This window comes from Canis lupus, chromosome 3 (genome assembly GCF_003254725.2).
Source record: "Canis lupus dingo isolate Sandy chromosome 3, ASM325472v2, whole genome shotgun sequence".
Lineage (NCBI taxonomy): Eukaryota > Metazoa > Chordata > Mammalia > Carnivora > Canidae > Canis > Canis lupus.
The window spans coordinates 58,600,390-58,620,605 of NC_064245.1; the positions used below are offsets into that span (position 1 = coordinate 58,600,390).

The window sequence follows — 20,216 nt, forward strand, 5'->3', positions numbered from 1 at the left end:
TGAGTCCTTACAGCAGCCCAGCAGCGTCAATTGGGCAGGGGCTGCGTCCCCAGCATAGCCTGCGATGGGGGCTGCAGCCGGCAGCCTAAGGGCTGGGCCAACAGCCTGGGGCCAGGCTGCAGAGGCCCGAGCGCGAGTCCCACTCAGCTCTGCTTTGTCAGCCAGTTCTGTCTCCCAAAACCTCTATTTCTGCATCTGCAGAATGGGGTGATAATGCACCACTGCTTCCAGCTTTCATGCCAACATGAAGGCCTTGCGAGATAACGAATGGCAAACTGGTCTGTGCACTGGAGAGTGCTGGGAGGAAGAGCTGAGGACAGCCAGCTGCCATGACACAAGTCCCATGCCCCCACGCCCACCCCGTTTGCAGATCCGGGGCTCCCACATGACTCATTTTATTCTGCTAGGAGGCTGGTCAACACCTCAAAGTTGGCAGCAGACATCTGCCTGTGCATCCCACCATGGGAGCTCCCAACTGCTGAGGGAGTGCCTGCTTCTTCTGAGGGGACCCCCCGCTACACACTGACCCTCTCCAGCTCCCTTGGCTCAGACCTGGCCAGTCAGAGCATTGCATCCCTCACCCACAGTCACAGGTTCAGAGGGGCCCCTGAGGCCTAATCAGAGCCATGGGGTGCCTGGGGGGACAGTTCACAGAAAACTGGTCTCTTTTCTCTTGGGCTTTATTCTGGGAGGACAAGGCACGTGTCACTGGCCCTAATTTGCCACCATGTGGCACCTGAGATGAGCCAGAGCAGAGAGTAGAGGCAAGAAGCAGAGAGAACCATCTAATGACATTGTTTTAGCCCTTGAATTCACCTGTGCCTGAAGCCTTCTCACGGTCCCTAAGTCAGTAGAGGCCTGTGTTTTGCTTGAACCAGGAGGGATGAGGTGTTCTAAGCCTTGCAACCAAGAGTCCTGATCAACTGAAGCTCTAAGCACCGGGACAGGGGTAGGGCCCACTGGGCTTCCAGCCTGAATGGAGGGCCAGGCAGATGCCTAGCCCAGCCTTCTCCACCACACCAAATCTGAGCTTCCATTTCTTCTAAGTGGCTGCAGCTTCAGCCCCTCCTTGAACTTTTGTGACCACCTCAATCCACTTCCACCCTCCCGGCTCAGAGGGCACCATACCTTCGGGGCAGGAAGGAGACATGCAGAGCACTAGCTCTGTGCTAGGTACACCCAGGAGGGGCGCACTGAGTGTGCACGACACAGTCCTAGTGGAAAGGGGTGAGTGAGGCTCACAGGGATCCATTACTCACCAAGGTCCGCGAGCTGGAGGGAGCAGAGCGAGACTCCCACAGAGGCTCACACTGACCGCAAAGCCTCACATCCTCCTGCTGGGCTCAGGGAACAGCATGTGCTTGCTCGCTTCTCTGCTCCTCTGAGCCCCAGGTCTCTCTGCCTAGTGGCCTCCAGCCAGTCCCTGGCTCTTGGGCCTCAGAAGCTATTTGCTACCCCCTCTCTCTCCTTCAAACCCTCCAGACTGCTGCCTCCTACTCCCACACTCCCTCCCAGTCCATCCTGGCTTCTGCTCTGAGGGACACAACCCCCTCCTGACAGGTAAGGCAGCTGCAGTAGCAGGTCCGACACCCTGTGTTGGGAGCTTCTGCAGCAGGAGCTCCCTGGCACCAAGCACAGAGGGGGCACTTGGGGGACCATCAGCTGGCATGAGAGCTCTCAGGTGGGGCCTCCTACCCCATTCCATTGCACATCTTGGGGGGCAGACTTCACAAAGGGCAGTTGAACATAAAGGTTAGAAATGGGGAGTTGGGGCCAGGGAGCCTGGGCTAGACACTTGCTAGATGTAAGCTTTGAGCAGGTCAACTTGGCTCCCTGGGACTCGGTTTCCTCATTTGTACAGGAGGTCATGATAGCACCTGCCTCCTGGGTTGTCGTGAGGGTGATATGAGTTAATATGAACATGTCGATGTCAGGCACAGAGCTGCACTGTGTAGGTTTATTATTATTGGTCTGCACAGAGTGACACAGTAGCAACCTGGCTGCTCTGTCCCCTGCGGCCCCTCCCAGGCCCATACTTGCGTACCAAGTTCTTCACCAGTCAGCGGGACCTGGAGTCCAGCCTATTGCCCCTAGCTTGCCTAGACATGGGGGACCACCAGGCTGAGCCCTCCTTTGACCCCATATAACGGGGCTTCTGACACCTTTACTGTCTGTCACTCTAAGCCCTGGGCGGGGGGCGGACCCCAAGGCTGCTCATCAAACACTGAAGCCCCTGCCTTGAGCAACAGGGAGGAGGGTCCATAGGAGCCTCTGGCTGACTCTCCCGTGGCTCACCCCTCTTCCAGGAAGTCTGACCCCAGGACTCTATCTCCTTTGTCGTCCCTGATGAGGTCCCATGACAGAGAACACAGCCACTTGGAGAAGGCAACAGGCTGAATACAAGCCTTGGCAGCCATGGCTTTAAAGTTTCATAAATCAGCTCATCAGGATTCCAAATTTGGGCCTCGCTCACTGAAGAAGCTGAACAGAAACAGAAGCCCCCAAGTCGGCTCGCTTACAACCGAGCCAACCAGCCCCACCCAGAAGCACCCTGCCCTGGGAGATGGTGGGTGGCCACCACTGGAAAGGATACTGAAGCTCCTGTCAGTGATGGCCAGGTGCCACAGGTTGATGCGCAGGTCATCCGCTGACATGTACGTCTCACAGTCACTATTGACGGAGATGGAGTTGATGTGGTAGGTGTGGCCATTAGCGAAGACTCTCCGTGGGCTCACCTCCACCATCAAATCCATGGGCTTCAGCACAGGTACCTGCAGAGAGGAGGGGGCAGTCTGGAGGATGATGAGGTGATAGGAGGGGGAGTGCAGGGGGGGTAGGTGCCTAGGGCAGGAAACGGCATGCCAGGGCTACATGATCAAAACTGGACACTGGGAATGTGCCAGTGGGCATCCATTCTGCACATGCTAGAAAGAAGCAGTGCCATGTGGCCAATGTCCATCACCCGCCAGCCCTGCATGAAAGCCTGGCCTCCTGGGATTGGCGCTGAGCCTGCTGCATGACTCTGAATAAGCGGCTGAACCCCACTGCCCCCAATTTCCTCACCTGTAAAATGGAATGAGAAAATATCGTGGCAGCACCAGCCAATTATCCACCATTTTTGTTCCCTTGTCACAAGGAGGTGGTTCCCCCGGCAAGAACTACATTTCCCAGCTGGCCATGTGACTAGTTCTGACCAATAGATGTGAGCACAGTGACACAGGGCACTGGTGAGCTGGACTGTTAAGAGGCAAGGTGTGCCTTCTCTACCTGCTTTCCCCTTCCACTGCTGGAAGGTGAGGACCCAAGCATTAGGAATGAAGGCCCATGGGATGGAAGGACCCTGCATCCCTGCAGGAGAGTCAGGGGTCAACCAGGAACACCGATCCTGGACCTTTCTGTGAGTGAGGAATACATTTCTATGTGTTCCGCCCTGCGATGCCGGGGTTTTTTTTTTTTACAGCTGCTGTTTGCCTAACTCATACAAAGTCCACCCTGGAGGGTTGGTGTGACAAGTCCCTGGACAGCACTGGGTACTATGCTTTTGCTTTCTTCCACATTCTCTGCCTGGAATGTTCACCCTGTGAACACTTAGTTAACGGACTCCTCCGGCAGGGCCTAGAAGCAACAGCCCCTCAGATTACAGCCTGCCCTGAGAGTGGGGCCCCAGGCCTGCTCACCCCCACCACACTGCACACATCTGTATCAAGGCTCATAGCATATGTTGCACTGTGCGTCGGGCACAACACCCCATCCCAGGAAACTGCGAGGTCTTTGAAGGTCTGGAGATAGGCAGACAGATGGACATGGCTGCATCAATCTCTCCCAGGCTTGGCCCAGACTCTGCTCAGGAAATGGGGACGGGCATGGCCATCCCATCCTGGGTGGGAAGACTGCATGCCAAGATGACCTGACATGTCGAAGTCACAGAGCCAGGAAATGCAGAGCCAGGGACGACCACCCCTCAGAGCATCCTGTTGGAAAGGCGGATACTTGAAACCCTACTGCCCTGCTGCCCACTAGGGTTACCCTCACTGGGGACCTCACTACTCTGGGCCTTAGTTTTTTAATTTCTTTCTTTTTTTAAAAAAGATTTTATTTATTTATTCATGAGAGACACAGAGAGAGTCAGACACAGGCAGAGGGAGAAGCAGGCTCCATACAGGGAGCCTGATGCAGGACTCGATCCCAGGACCCTGGGATCACGCCCTGAGCTGAAGGCAGATGCTCAACTGTTGAGCCACCCAGGCATCCCTGGGCCTCAGTTTCCTTAGCTGTGAGGAGGGGTACGCTGGCACCTGCTCAAGGGCTTCTGTGAGGACCCCACGAGTTCCTGCAGGTCCAGTGCCCTGAGAATGGAGACCCATATAGGGCTAGGTTGCAGCCAGAAGTAGTGCCCGATCTCCTCCTCAGGAAGTGATAGGGGCAGGGCCCAGGCTGGAACCCATGTGGCTGTGTGAGGGCTTCTAAGTCAGCTCCTAATCTTCCCTTCCCTTGCCTCAAGGCACAGCCACTGCCTCCCCCGCTCCCCCCACCCCCCAGGCCCCTGGACTCTCTCAAGTCACACCTGTTCCTGGAGAAGGTCAGAGCATAACTGGCCTAGCAAAGGCTTGGATCTCAGTCTGCCTTCCCTCCTTCTGGCAACATCACTTCCTCCCGGCAGCCCTGACCTACACCCAGGGCTCCAGTCAGTCACTGCCATCCCCAAACCATATTTCAAAGCCATTAAAAGAACAGAGGAGAGGAAGAGTGAAAATAAATTCGCCATGAAGGTTTGAGTGTCTTGTGAATAAAACACCTCCCCTCCCCCAACACTTCTAGAAGCCCTGGTCTAATTAAGGTGAGAAGCAGGAACCTAAACATTAATGACAGAACACTGTGAGATACAAAAAGCTAGAATGCAAAGAAGCAGGATGAGGTTTCTTATCTGACTTGCCTAGAAACGGCTTTACAGAGGAGAAGGCTAATAGGGTTTTAAAGGATGAATAGGAGTTCGCCAAATCAACAAGGTGGAGAAAGGCCTCCCTTGTGTGTCCATCTGCCCAGTACTGACCACCAAGGTTGGGTGACCCCATGTCTGTTTCCTTGGGGGGCTGGGGACACTTTGGGGTCAAGGACTCAGCCTACCCTGGCCCACCTCTGAAATCCAGGGATCTAGAAGAGGTCTAGCGCAGAGCCACTTGTCAGTGAGTAACAGCCCAAGCCTCTAGTGAGCTCGGCAGGGATTGGGGAAGAGCTGCACGTGGCTGGGTGGCTTCGGGACACAGGAGGAGACAAGGAAAAGGCGAGAGCAGGAAAGGCCCAGGTGCCCCCATTCTCTCTCCCTTCCTCCTCCTCCAGCCTCAGCGGGAAGGTCAAGGGCCGCCTTGAGGCGTAAGTGAGACACAGAGCAAAGTCTCTGACGCTGGGAGGGAAATAAATGGATTCCCGTGGGCCACCAGCGCTGCCGCAAATGCCAGGCCCATCAAGAGGTGATAATTGCATCCTTCCCACTAGATGAAAGCCTCATAAACTTCCTGGGGGCTGGGGGTGGGGCGGGGGTGGGGCACGTCACTCCCATTACTCAGCGTGGAAGCTAATTGGCCTCCTTTCTGTGTTCTAGCTTTCTCAGAATTTATTTGCACAATTTGCCAGTCATTTAGAGGCGGATATGTTTAAACATTTATTTCTCCATCTCAAGAACAACACTGATTACCGTTTCGTATTTACGACAATAGGCTGGCCATGTAGTGAGCGCGTACGCTAAGCTGTTTTGGGGAAAGTGAGTCCTCATCCCCATTTGGCTGGTGAGGAAACCTAGGCCTAGGGCAGGGCCCTGCCTACGCGCCTTACAAGCCTTGGGTGGCTCTGGGAGCAGTCGGGGAGCCCAGGGCAGGAGCTAACACCCCTGCGCTAGGCCTCGCCACTGTCCCCCCGCAGCCCCAGAGTGGTGCACACTCATAGCTGTGAGTTGGTCCTCCTCTCCCAGGAGGACAGGCAGTTCCTGGGATGTGACCCCACCTTTTCAAACTGGCTAGAACATGGAAATGGGAGCTGAAGAGAACAGTACCCATGATGCTCATTCATGGGACTTGGGCTGCCTCCTCGGAGCCAGGACTGTCCCAGGAGCAGGGACACTAAGACTCGGACCCAATCTCGCCCCCAACCGCTCTGTTTCCCTGAGAGGTCTCCCAGGGCTGGGCTCAAAGTGGGCACTCAGTAAGTGTGCGATGAATGAATGCATCCAAATAAGCTGTGCCCCGGCATGACCTCCAACAGACGTGAGGGGGGCACCCACTGTGTTCCAGGCTCCGATCTGCAAGCCAGACATAGACAAGGTGGCCTCAGTCTACTTCTGCCCTGCTGGAGAAGGATGGGGGTGAACTTTCATGGAGTCTTCCAGCAGGACACCACGGAGCACCCCCATGGCCTTCCTGTGAAGCTGGAACCTCGTTCCCACTTCACAGGGGAGCCTGAGATGCCAACCCTGGAGCCGGACTTCCTGGGTTTGGATCCCAGCTCTCATTTCATCTGTAAAATGGGGTTGATAATCATGTGCCCCTTTTCTAAGACTTCAGGGAGGATTGAGTTACTACTATAGGCAAAGGGCTTGGAAGACACAGGCTCGCCACAAGGAGTGTTTATCTCACTCCAGATGGGGAGTCGGAGGCTTATGGAGGCCAAGAGCCTTGCCCAAGGGCACACCACCAGGAGGTGGCCGAGGCAGGATTGGAACGCAGATCCTGGGACTCCAGAACTCTTTCTGCCACGTCTCATAGCCCCTCCCCTGGAAAAAAGAGGAGTTCTTTTGCCTTTTAATCATGTGTGGATGAGAGTGTGCTTCAGCATGGCCCTGTAGCTCAACCCTCCTAGCCTCTTTTAAAACAATAGCCAACCTTCTGGCTGAGCCTCTGTAGAGGCCACAAGAATCACGGGTTCCAAGCCTCTCTCGGGCCCTCAACAAAAGGGCTTTGAATCCACAAAGTCTGGCCCATAGATTCTTCGTCCTGGCTCCACCACTCATACAACTGAGTGGCTGTGGGGGGACCGGCTGCTTCTCTTTGGGACTCGGTTTCCCTCTTGGTGCAGCGAGGGGTTCTAGTACTTGCTCTGCACCTGCACTTGCAGCTGAAGAATGCTTTATAGACACACATCAGCCCGGGAGGAAGATGACTGTCCCTGCTATGCTCACAAGGAGACCAAGGCTTGGAGCAGATAAAAGCCTGTGGCCACCTTACACATAAGTAGCCCTGCCAGGCCCTGAAGCTGGCTCTGGCTCAAATCTCAAAGGCCCTTCAAGTCCTATAGTCTTACTGTTTCATAAAAGCAGCACACACTGCTTCCCACTTGCCGGAATCATCTGTGTGCCACATCTTACCTGCAATGACGTCACCGTGGACAGGTCCTTAAGCTTTCCTTCTTCATCTTTTAGGTTATAGCCCTCGGGCCTTTTATCTCGTTCGGTAATCTTCCATAATTTGATAGTTTTGTCTTTAAAAACAGAGCAAATGAGACAAGATGAAGAATTAACCCAAGCCCAGAGAACAGTCCACGAGACAGGGGCATGCTGAGCCAGGAATTACTGGGCTGTTAGCGTGCTCTTGGACATGCGGGGTCTTTCTCCTTCTGTGTACCCATGCATGAACATGGCTGCATTCTCTGGTTCCTCACAACCGATCCCAAAGGTGGAACTGCTAGGTCCAAAAGGAAGGTGCCTGTGAGGGCAGCTAGCACACCCTAACTAAACCCTCTTCCAGAAAGAATAGACAGATGTGGCTTCCTACTTTTTAAAGTCCTGCAGCAGCAGACAAAGAGAGGGTAACCCATTGGCGATTTCTGAGCTACCTCCAGACCCTGCAGGGGGCAGCTTCCCAGTGACCTCCCTTCTCTGGCCTCCAGCCATGAACAGCAGAAGAGTAACCTAGTGGCTGTGATGGTTCATCTATGTGTCAGTGCAGAGAAGCCAAGCCACCCAGATATTTGGTTAAACACAGACGGGTGTTGCTGTGAAGGTTTTTTGTGTTTTTTTTTTTTTTTCAGGTGGCATTAACACTTACATCCCTAGGGTGCGGGCTGAATGAAGCCTTAATTTGTTGTTGCAAGACTCTAGTGCTTTCCTGCCTCAGTTGTGGAAGCCCATATAGAAACAGGGGATGGAAACTCAACATAGTTTGGAATGCTGAGCCCCCATATGGAGAGCAGTTGTTCTGGAGAGTCCCACAGCCCTGAGATGGACTTTATGGGAATGAAAAATAAACCTTTGTTAAACCACACACGCACACACACACACACACACACACACACAAAAGGAAAAAATCTATAGAGTGAAGCAGACTGCTCTCTATACTGCAGGTGGGCCTCATCTAATCAGTTGAAGGCCTTAAAGACAAAAGACTAACCTTCCCCCACAAAGAGGGAGTGCTGCCAGCAGATGGCCTTCAGACTCAAGCTGCAACATCAGCTCTTCCCTGGATCTTCAGCCTTCCAACCAGCCCTGCAAATTTTGGATTTGCCAGCCCCCACAATCATGTGAGACAATTTAAAATAAGCCTCTTCCCATATATCTCTATCAACATGTACATCCCTACCTACACACCTACACACACACATATGCTCATCGTATCTGTCCTGGGTCCTGTTTCTTCAGAGAACCCTGACTGCTACTGCAGCCAAAACAAACACAGCCATGCTCAGAAGGAAGACGGAGACAACTGGTATTGATTAAACCCTTGATATATACGTAGGATATGCCATTAAGAAAGATGGGATTTAAACCTGGAGTAAAGAAGCTTTGAGGGGGAGTGAGGGTATAGGGAGCCCCTGAAGCTGACCCTCTCCCCAGAGGGGCAGGAAGAGAACAACACGTCCCACTTCCATGGTTCAAGTAAAAGCTGCACATTTGTGTGGCTCAGGAAGCACTGACCCTGTTCTAACCCATGATGGCCTCGTGTCATTTCATCCTCCCAATGCCTCCATGATGTGAAAGTGGCAGGGCCAGGATGTGAACCACATGAGGGGCTCTTATCCTTGGTGGCGGGGGGAGAGTATTCAGTGCCCCTGCTGCCATGCAGGGAAGGTTCCCCAATGGCTGAGCATGGCCCCATGCTAAGCGCCCTGAGGATCTCAGATCCTGCACCTGCCATGGTGAAGGATGAGAACAGCAGGAGCCCAGGGGTCAGGCCTAGGGTTAGGAGGGGCCTGAAGGGGCCAGGATTGCCTGCAGGAGGGAGAGTAGGCTCAGCTGAGAAGTCCATGAAGGCTCAGGGGGGAAGGGAATTCCAGTAGAGGTCTAAGGGACGAGGAAGGGGTTGGCCAGGTGAGGGACAGAGAGAGCAGCCTTCAGGCACAAGGGTGGGCTGGTAGGGTTGAGTCCGAGCAGTTTGAAGGATGCCTTCAGATGCTCTGTCAGGGAAGGCAGGTGGCATCACATTGTGAGGTTGACACACTTATACACGTGACTCACAGCAGGGCTGGCTGGTCTCAGGTGCTGGCTCAGTGTGTCCCATGACCCCTCATCACAGCCCAGGGAGCTGTGTCCACATTGCCACACAGGTGAGGAGGGAACCAAGGCTCAGGGAAGCAAAGCCAGTGCACCAAGGCCACCAGGCAGGGATGGAGTCCAAGCCTGTCCAGGATGGTGGTGATGTCTCACCACTGATGACAGGGGCAAGAGATGCAGGACGGGGAGCAGGGGGAAGCAGAGCCTCTGGCCTCGGGAGCCATGCTGGGTGGGCGACAGCATAGCAGGAGTCTGGCCAGGGGAGTACCTGAGGTCTGGGGGTGTATGCGCTCTCTCTGGGGCAGAATGGTCAAGTGGCCAGCCAGGCTCCTAAACCCACGCCTGTCCCGTAGCCCAGCCCACACAGCTGAGTGACAACCCCACCCGGGGCTGCTCCAGGATTCCAGAGCAGTTATGTTTGCCTCCTTCATCAGGAATACAAAGCTCCTTCCACCCCCCAAAGAACAGTAATCACAGAGATGTTCCCGGAGCAGCCACCTGCAGCAGTGCAAACGAGCCTCATGTCCCCCTGTGGGCCAAGACTGAGGAAGCCCCAGGATGGTCACTGAGTGGAATCTTCTTGCTGCTCAAAATATTATTTTTGAGCTCTCAGGACCTAGAAATATGCTCATGATATAAGTGAGCTGGAAAAGAACATTTGACAGCCAGCGGTGATAGCGCCCCCGCACAGGCCCCTCACCGTTGGTGGACAGCAGGGAGTGGGCGGCATTCTGCTGCGGAAGCCACTTGATCTTGTTGATTTTTTCCTCTATCTCCAGACTCTTGAGATAGTCAAACTCCGGCTCGTGGCTCTGGAAGGTGCTGTAGACGTCATACTCGCCCTGGCTGTGAGGTGCATTTTTACTCTGCAAGAGAAGCCAGACAAGGGGGCCTGAGCTCCAGGATGGCAGGGGAGTACGCACCCCTGACCAAATCCTCAGAGGGCCTGACGCCACTGGCAGACCCGTGTCCAGAAGTGCTGGTGGATCCGATGCCAGGGTTAGAGGAAGCTCTGTAATTTAAGTGAACAATACCTTGCCACGTGGCTGTGGCCAAGCTTCGTCCCCTCCTCAGTCCAGTGAGTAAAAACAACAACAACCAGGCCGGCTCATGTTTACTGAGCACCTACTATGTGCTGGGTGCTGAGCTGAGTGCTTCTCACTCCACATCTTGTTCCATCTACACAGCTCGTTGGCAGTGGGCACTGTGATTCTCCCCATTTTACAGATGAGAAAGTGGAGACTCGGGGGTGAACTGACCACCCTCCTCAAGGCCATGTGTCCACTAAGTGCTGCCACTTGCCCCTCTAAGGTCTGTCTGACACCAAGGCCAAGACTCTGTCCTATTCCTCCAGTTGAGTGTCTGACCTGGTCGTGACTCAAGGAATGCATGCGTTACAGAACAGATTTTACACTGAGGCAGAACATTCTAGAATGTCAGACTGGAGATAGACCATCGTCCCCCCTCCATAGGTTTAGGCAGCAGAGTTCCTAATCACAAGGGCCCTCTTGATAGAGCCCTCAAAACAGTGGTGAGTCCATCGTGGGCACAGGGAGGGCTTTCACAGTAGACAAGTTCAGAGTTTGTGGCAATATGGAGCTTCAACCTGATGTATAACCTGCCTGGGAGCAAAACAGAGACATTCAACCAAGCACAATCTCAAGTTTCCTGTTATTTTTTTTTCTAAAAGCATGTATTGCTAAGTTTCTACATCTGTCCTGCTTCTGGAAAGCTTTCGAGTTCTGTACGGTTGCCTCTAATTCCCTTTATCAGCCATGAGCATGGTCTACGACTAAGGTCACTGGGACCAGAATAGAGAAAAAAGATTAAAGGAGAAAAATCCCAAAGTTGAGAAACTTGCATCTTCCCATTTAATTTCTTTCTGCAAAAAGGAGGCTTGGCTTTGCAATCCCTGGTGGGCTATACCCTGGTCCTTCTCGTGAAATCGGCACACTCCGGCCACAGGACGGTGCTTGGGTAACCCATTCTCAGCTGTCCGCTTTCTGGCTTATGGTCCTTGCTCAGCTACGGCACTCGCTCTGAGATCTGGTCTCCCCTGCGGCATGAGGATGCCAACAGCACCTACTGGCACCACCGGGGTTGTGGTGAGGGAGGTTACGGTGGGGGGCACACAGCTAAGGACAGACCTCAAGGACAAACCTCAAGGAACAGGCACTCTGGAATTGAATGGGGCAGGGATGCGTCTGCAACATCTCCCCTGCCCTCCCCATCCCCTCCTTCCTGCTTTGCTTCTCACTCCTCACCCCTCTTCCCTCTCCCTCCCCGCTGCCCCATCTTCCACCTCCTTGGTTTTCACCATCCTGTCTTCAGCATCTAATCCCCAGGTGTGTGAGTCGTCCCCTCTCTGGGGCAGGGTGGTTTGTAAGCAACAGAACACATGGTCTTGGTTTCGGTCCCTCATCTTTGCTCACCAGCTGGGGGGACTTCTCCAAGTGTCCTCATCTGTAAAATGGGTGTTGGTCTCCACCTTCTGAGGTGGGCAGTGGAGAGTAAATGAGAAAAGTATGTAGAGGACATAGCAAGGTTATGGCACATAGTAGGTGCTCAACCAGCAGGGGCTTTTTTGTCATGAGGCTCTTGCAGCAGTTCAGAAACAGCGCCGCTGGGGGGATTGTTCCAGGCTGCTCTCATCTTACCTGGAATTCTGTTGGACAACCAGCCTCGCGAGGGTGAGCCTGGGATTGAGCCAAATGGCCAACCCCAGCCTTAAGGCAGCCCCACAGCTGCAGAAAACTCAGTCCTCCTGTCCCCCCACCTCTGGCCGGGTCTGTACCGGCTCACCCATGTGGAGGGCAGTAATTGGAGGCTTAGCCCAGGGCAGCAGGTGGCCCTGCCTGTCCTGAATGCATTCCTGGGGTCCAGGACAGAGCAAGCGAAGGCCTGGGTTGGGTGTGACCCCCCGCCCGCCACCACCAGGTCCCGCCGCACCTCCGGCTCCCGCTGGAAGATGACAACCCGGCCACCCTTGTCGCCTGTGGCCAGCAGCTCTCCGGTGTGGTTGAACTCAACGGTAGAGATGATATCGGCTGTAGGGGGAGAGACAGGAAGGTGTGGCTCATTAGGACCCCAGTACTCTGCAGCTCAACAGAACTGAGCCTGCCCACTACCCAGAGCCTGCACCCTTGGGCCACCATCCAGAAGCAGGGGCCCAAGGAGTCAGGAGCACTACTGAGGGGCTGGTGGTTTCCCATCCCCTCCTGGCTGGCTGAGGACAGAGACCTTCCCTCTGTCTCCTTCCTCCTTCTCTTGCTTCCCTAAGCAGCATGGGGGTTTATGTGCTGACCAGGTGACCGGGCCACAAATCTGACACTAGCCCTACTCTGGAGGCCACCAGGGCCATGGGCTCCTCATCGGTGGGACCCTGTAATCTTCACATTCCTGGCCTGGACTCTGTAGGCACCAGGATCTCTGATCCAGGTTTAGCACAGTGGAGCTACTTTCAAACAAACCACAGCTCTGATCACTGCCCCCACTCCATTCCCCTACAGCCACCAGGGTGGTTTGCCTCCTGAGTCACGGTGTGCTCTGCCCGAAACCCTCCACTGATCCCCCAAACCAGATGATGTTCCCTCCCAAAGCCCTTCTGGGCAGCGTCCCCCTCAGGTGGTGGCAGCTCCATTCTCCCCTGGCTCAGACCCAAGCCTTAGAGTCTCTCTGACCCCTTTCTCTGTCTCCCTCTCTGTGTGCCACATCTAATCCTAGTAGCTCGGCCATTGCATTATATCCGGATTCCACCCGTATCTCCCCACTTCTCACCTGGAAGATTCCAAGAGCCCCCTAAAGAATCTCTTCGCTTCCTCCCTGCCCCAGCTATAAGCTAACCCCAGCAGAGCAAGAGGAAGCCTGCCTGAAACCCTTTAGATCAAATCTACATTTGACCTGGGAGTAAAGCAAAGGTCTCAGAGTGGTCTAAAACCTGAATGGTCTGCAGTCCCCGGAGCAGACCACATCAGAAGCCCAGACCTTTACCCTTCTCCTGTATCTGCACACAACCTGGCCCTGCCTCCCATCCAAGGCTGGGCGATCACCCCGACCCCCACCCCCACCACACTCCCTGACTCTGGGGTTGGCCATGTCATTTGCTTTGGCCTATGGGACACCAGCAGACAAGCCACCATCCAGCCCCTGCCACTGCCAGAAGGACCTGCCCAGGAGGAGGGGGACGAATACAGCTGAGTCACCAGCCATGCCAGCCCTGAGCAGGGCCCCTGCCCACCCGTTCACGCAGCCCAGCCTAGCCCAGCCCAGATCAGCGGGATCAGCAGGTGCGTGAGAAAAAATGTTCATTGTTGAACCCACTGAGTTTTGTGTTTTTCACTCTCTCCCCCAGCCTCATCTCCCCTCCTGCCCACCTCGCTCTTCCACTCAGGCTGGGCCCCTTGCTGCTTCTCAAAAGTCCCGACCATTTCTCATCTCAAGCCCTTGACTGATTTGCACATTCCTATTCAATAAACGCCTTTTGCTTTGCCAGTTAGTGCCTTTCAGAGGCAGCTTCTGGCTTGCACGGGCTTCTGAGCCATAGGTAACTGCCAGCTCCAACAGCAAAAGAAAACAGGAGAGAAGGTGGTTTAGAAGCAGGATGATGGGCTGGATATTTTCATTGATCAAGATAAAAGCACATTTCATTGAACTTAGAAAAACAAGACAAGGAGAGCAGCGGTCTGGGAGCGAGTAAACGTGTGCTGAGCACAGAGCTGGGAGTGCGTATGGTCCTCCACGGGGCGACCCGCCCAACCACCAGCAAAGATGAACTGGAGCCAGAGCCCCACACTGCTGGGTTCCCGGGCGGACAGCCCGTTCCTGCTCCTCTATGAGCACCCCCAAGGGGCAGAGAGCAGGACGTAAAATTGTATATAAAATGTTTTTAATTATATAGACCAGTGATCACAGCCGTGTTAAATAGCAAATACAATGGGCAGAGGAAGAAAAGCTGAAAACTGACCACCCACCACATGAGCAGAGGGTGCTCTGGGATGGCCAAAATAAAATATTTTTGCTTCTTTTTCTGCTTTCCTATCTTTTCTTGATTTTCTGTATCAAATGTAATTTTTTTTAACAAATGTAATTTTTAACAGCTTTATTAGGATATAATAGATATACACACATCTTTAATATGTACAATTTTATGAGTTTGGATGTATGCATAATTTATATTATTTTTACGATGGAAAAATAAAATGCTATTAAATTAAAATACCAATGTGACCACTGGTACCCAGAGTGCATGCAGTCCATAAATGCTGGGCGGTTACCACAGTAACAGACACTAACATCTACAGGCAATTTACAATTTATGTGTCAGTTTCCCATCCGTAGCCTCCTTTGAAACTCACTCCAGCCCCTGAGGGAGATACCACTATTATTTCCATCCGCAGCTGGAGAGACGGAAGCCCCTGCAGCAGGACAACCTCCTGAGCTGCTTGCAAGCTGGTGGGAAGTCCTGGGTGGGAGTCCTGGCTATAGAGCCTTGGCTGGGTGGCCTTGAGTTGGTCACATAACTTCTCTGAGCCTCAGTTTTGTAGCATGGCTATAATAGAGTCTGCTCCGGGTCAGAAGCTCCATAGGGGCTCTAGGGTGTGAGGGTCAGGGAGGAAGGATTATGACTCTGAGGAACAATGAGTTAACAAATATATTGGATAGGAAACTGAAGCTTCTTCTCATCCTCGCTTCTGGCTTCCACAGACTTCCCAGTAGCTAGCTCAGAAGTGTGTGTGCAAGATGAATGGTGGTTCAACTTCACTGTGCAGGTTTGGAAGTTTTGACCTCCAGCACTGTGCTAGTTCCATCCTACGAACACTTATGGAGTAAGCAGACCATGACATTGCTTCCTCAGGCCTTGGGGCTGGTAGATGTTTCACATCTATTCATTGCAACAGGAAGCATCTTCTAGGGTTTACCTTAGGAAAGATTGCCTCCCCTGAAAGCTAAAATTCTCATCAATAAAACTTTGAAATCAGAAAGTCTATTCTCTCATCTTGGAATGTCTGACACATGTCCAGTTCCAATACCACCTCCTCCAGGAAGCCTTCCTAGAGAGTTCCCTTGCCCCCCAGTTCGGTGGTCTCTCCTACAACTACAGTCTCATGTCTACTGTGTGCCCCTCATTGAATGTGGACCCCTTCCTACGGGTGTGTCTGCATCCATGTTGCTTCTCATCTTGACCACAGAAGGGAACTTAGCAATGTGGTCAAAACTCACATGTTTACGTGCTCATTTGCCAGGCACTCTGTTCTAAATCTCTCCACATGAGTTTTTGCTTCTGGTAATAGCCTGATGGCTCCTGTTGGATCAACTCCCTCACCAATCACAACTATAAAGCCTGAACAGAAAAACAACAAAACCTAACTACCTGAAGGCACAGGAGGGGACCAAATGCAGGTGGAATCTGCAGGAAAATTAGCAATTGAAACTTACCCAGTGAGCCATTTTCATGGCTTTTACTCTGAGGACAGGCCTCTGTGTGTGCATGTAGCTGCTGAAACTCAGGTAGAAAGTCCTACTCTTAAGGCTCAATAAACTAGGTCACAGAGGCTGGGGAAGCTCCAGTAGTAGCTAAAAAGTGAGGAAGTAAATTCCAGAAATGGGATGCCCAGGGGAGGTCCCCAAAAGCAGCACAGAAACTCTGCCCAAAACTTTAGTCACAAAAACATTCATGCACATGACAGATCAGCAGCCCCACTAAGGCTAAAAGAGATGAACAGGGGTTTGTGTTGCTGCCTATCACCCCAGAGATGGGGTCTGCAGTTGAGTTCAACCAAGTTAACTGTTCATAAGATAAAATAAGACAAAAATGCTACAAAAATGATGTAATAAATGTCTAGAATCTCTACAATGTTATCATTCCCAATGCTTAGTATATAATCCAAAATTATATGAAGGCACACAAAGAAATAGGAACACATCACCCATACTTAATATAAGGATAATTGATGGAAACTGGCCACAAAATGCCCTGGATGTTGGAATTAGCAAATGAAAAAGCTTAAAGTAGATATTATAACTATGTTCAAGGATGTAAAGGAAAATTTGTTCCATTGAATGAAAAGAAAGGACATTTCAACAGAGAAAGAAAACTATTTTGAAAATAACCAAATAGACATCCTGTAACTAAAAAATACGCTATCTGCAATAGAAGACCATTAAATTGCTTAACAGAATATTTGAGACGACAGAAGAAAGACTTAGTGCACTTGAAGATACATCAATACAAATTACCCAATATGAACAATAGAGAGAAAATAAATATAAAGAAGAAAGAACAGATCTTCTGGGATCTGTAGGTCAATATCAATTGTCTAACATACATGTAAGTGGAGTTCCAGAAGAAGAGAGAGATGATAAAGTAGGAGAAAGACTTCAAAGAACAATGACTGCAAAATTCCCCCAAATGGGAAAAGACATCAATGCACACATTTAGGAAGCTCAGTCAACTCTGAAGAGGATAACTATGAAGAAAACCACACCTAACTGTTAAACAGCTGAGGACCAAAATAATGATAACATTTTGTAAGTAGCTAGAATAAAACCATGTTACATTCAGAGGCACCAGGACTCAAATGACTGCTAATTTCTTATCAGAAATACTGGAGTCCAGGGGCACCTGGGTGACTCAGTTAGTTGGGCAAAGAGCTCTTTATTTCAATGTGGGTCATGACCTCAGGATCCTGGGATGAGCGAGCCCCATGTGGGGCTCCATGGTCAGTGGGGAGTCTGCTTCAGATTCTCTCTTGCCCTCTCCCTCTGCCCTCCCCCGTTTGCATGTGCATGCTCTCTCCCTAAAATAAATCTTTTAAAAAAGATTTTCTGGGGCCCAGAAGATGTTCAAAGTGCTAAAAGAGAATTTAAAAATCTGTGAGCCACAATTCTGCATCCATTACAAATATTCTTCAAGAATGAAAAGCAAGGGAAGATACTTCAGTTAAAGCCTTCTTCTGTGGACCTGTAATCTACCTTTAAAACAATCCTGTGTTGTCATTCTCTCTTTACAGATAAGGAAACGGATTCACTGAGAGGCAAGACACTTGCCCAAAGTCATACATGCAGCAGGGCCTCTGCAGTGTGCACTTCTGGCATGTCCCTGCATCCACACCACAGAGCCTCATGGTGCCACTGGCTAAAACCTCAGAGTGCCACTGGTTAAAAGCTCAGTGTCCCAGCTCAGCCACTCAGTGAGGTCTGCCAAGCCCACCCATGACTAGTGGGTGCTCCCAGTCACCCTTTCTTGGGTGAAGAAAAATCCCATGAAAGCCCATGCTGCTCTTTCACTTGGGAGGTCCCCTCTGCCTTCTGCTGCAGCTCTGGGGAGTCCCCCAAATGGCAAGGCAGGGTTGGAAGAGGCAGCTTGGACCATGGCAGAAGGAGACACCAGTTAACTCCCTAGAACTGGGCATCATGAAGCCCTGGCAGGAGAGACCCAGAGCTGCCTGGTCAGGACACCAGAAAGCCACACTGTGACCCAGGGCAGGCTTAGGGAGAGGTCAAAGGTGGTGTCCAACATGAGCAGCCAAGTGACAGTTCCACACTGGAAGCTGGACCAGGGATGGTGCTGTGGGTTGAATGGTGTCCCCCAAAAGAATTGATGAAGTCATAACCCCCAGATGATCAAGTGAAGATGTGGTCATACTGGATTATGGTGGCCCCAAATCCAATGACTGGTGCCCTAATAAGAAGGCTAAGTGATGACACAGGGACACACAGACACATCAGAAGGCCATATGACAACAGGGACAGAGATGTGATGCATCTTCAAGGGGAGGAACATCAGGGATTGGTCGGGGATTGTCGGCCACCACCAGAAGCTGGAAGAGCCTGGAACAGATGCTTCCCTGGAGGTTTCTGAGGAAGCAGAGCCCTGCTGACACCTAACTCTCAGTCTTCCAGCCTCCAGATTGTGATGGATGGGATCCCTGTAGTTTTAAGCCACTGAGTCTATAGTCCTCTGTCTCGGCTTCCCTAACCAATAAAGAGGGAGAATAGGACTAAAACAAGAGGTAATGCACACGCCAGCCCCAAGGACGCAGGCTGCACACACCCTGGGCTGTGGCTCCAGCTGGGGTGGGGTGGGGGGCTGGGTCAGCCTGAGGGGAGGATCAGCCTGTGATCTCTGGGATACCCACCATGGCTGACAGCAAAAAGAAGATATTTTGGTCCCAGCCCTAGTACTAGCTTGCTGTATGATCCCACCCCAAATCACTCACCCCATCTGAGCCCTAACTATTGCACTAGTAGGATGGGAAATGTATCCCTGCCCAGTCACAGTTCTCCTAGGGTTTATGCCTGGACTGGGAAGTTCCCTGGAAACTCTGGCAAAAGCCTGAAAATGCAACAGGGAGATTAAGATGCTTGGTTGGGGGGGCCTCTTCCCTGCTCGTCCTTCACCGTCCATCACTGTAAGTGCTGCTGACACCATTAATGATCCATCAGATGTCGGGGCTCACTGCAGAGGGGGGCCTCGGGAAGCCCAGCCTGAGCCTTCTGATGGGAGCATTGCCTTTAATTAGTATTGTCAGAGGCATCAGGCTGATGAGGTGGGAGGTGCAGGCAGAAAGAGGAGGGGAGGGGAGTCTGCCTGCCGTGGAAGGCAGCTCAGTGAGAGAGAGGCGGCCTGGCAGCGGGCACCAGCCCGGGACAGGACATGGTGAGGGGGCTTCCCCAGTATCTTCTCTGGGCTCCCCTAGGAGGAGGGGGCCACGTTGTCAAGGGAATCCAGGGTCCAGGGAGCCATACGCAGGAGGTGAAGATGTGGCCGGAGGGGAGGGAACTTCAGGATGGGGAGCAGCAGGATTCGACAGGGTCTGGAGGAGCCAGGAGGAGTGGCTTCCTGGATCCACACCTGCTATGGTGTGACTCTGCAGCTCTTCCCATCCAAAGGCAGAGCCTGTTTCCCATGCTTGACCCCACACGAGCCTGTCACCTGCTTTGGCCAGCAGAATAGGGTGGACACGAGAGGGGCTGGTTCTAAGCCCAGGCCTCACAAGGCCCTGTGGCTGCTGCATTCTTTCATAAGGACCCCCTGCTCCACCACGAAACCCTAGGCCAGCCTGCCGGAGGATGACAGGCAAGTGCAGCAGGGATGAGCCACCGCAGCTGAGGCCATCCTGGGCCAGCCTACAGCCAGTTGGTCCCCAAACATGGGAGACGGCCTGCAAAGACCAGCAGAGACGCCTTCCTGACCAAACTACCACCGATGTGGGAGTGAGCACAGCCAACATGCAAGAACACCCAGTTGACCCACAGCAAAAATAAATGCTTATTGTTCAAAGCCACTGAGCTCTGTGAAGGTTTCTTACCAGAGGGGGTGCCAGGCAGAGCTGCATCACAGTGTCTTTAAAACAAAGAATGGTCCCCCATCCAGCTCTGCTCTGCAGATTGCCTGCTTTTGGAGGTGAGGCAGTCATTGAAGAGGGAAGACTTTCCTGATCAGGACAAGCTCTCAACTATTCACTAGATTTTCATGTGGGTGCACACTCCGTCCCCTGCCAAGGGGCCTCTGACCACAGTGCTGTCCCTTCCCGGCTCACCTGGACAGCTCTGATCATTCTCTAGGTCTCAGCCCAAGTGTCCAATCTCTGGGGGAGCCACAGAGCCCTCCATGCTGACACCCGGTTCCTTCGGGTCATGGTGGCCTGTGATGGCCCTGGGGATGCGAGGCAGTGGGAGGCAACAGGACAAGAGGCTCTAAGACCAGAGTCGGGCTCAAGGCTTCTTTGTGCACTGACCT

General features: G+C 52.6%; 1 protein-coding gene across 5 annotated transcripts in view; it reads right to left on the minus strand.

The window, feature by feature from the left end:
• The window catches only part of PPP2R2C (protein phosphatase 2 regulatory subunit Bgamma), a 947,578-nt gene that overhangs the window by 39,437 nt on the left and 887,925 nt on the right, over positions 1–20,216 (minus strand). For 4 of the 5 annotated variants that reach the window (XM_025437477.3, XM_035714265.2, XM_049108025.1 and 1 more), the window contains exons 2-5: positions 12,425–12,522; positions 10,176–10,341; positions 7,355–7,467; positions 2,594–2,771 (exon numbers count right to left, since the gene is read on the minus strand). In XM_025437477.3, coding sequence (XP_025293262.1) covers positions 2,594–2,771; positions 7,355–7,467; positions 10,176–10,341; positions 12,425–12,522 — 555 coding nt within the window. Of the gene's footprint in view, positions 1–2,593; positions 2,777–7,354; positions 7,468–10,175; positions 10,342–12,424; positions 12,523–20,216 lie in introns of all 5 variants that reach the window. The other variant, XM_049108026.1, reaches the window with a different exon arrangement.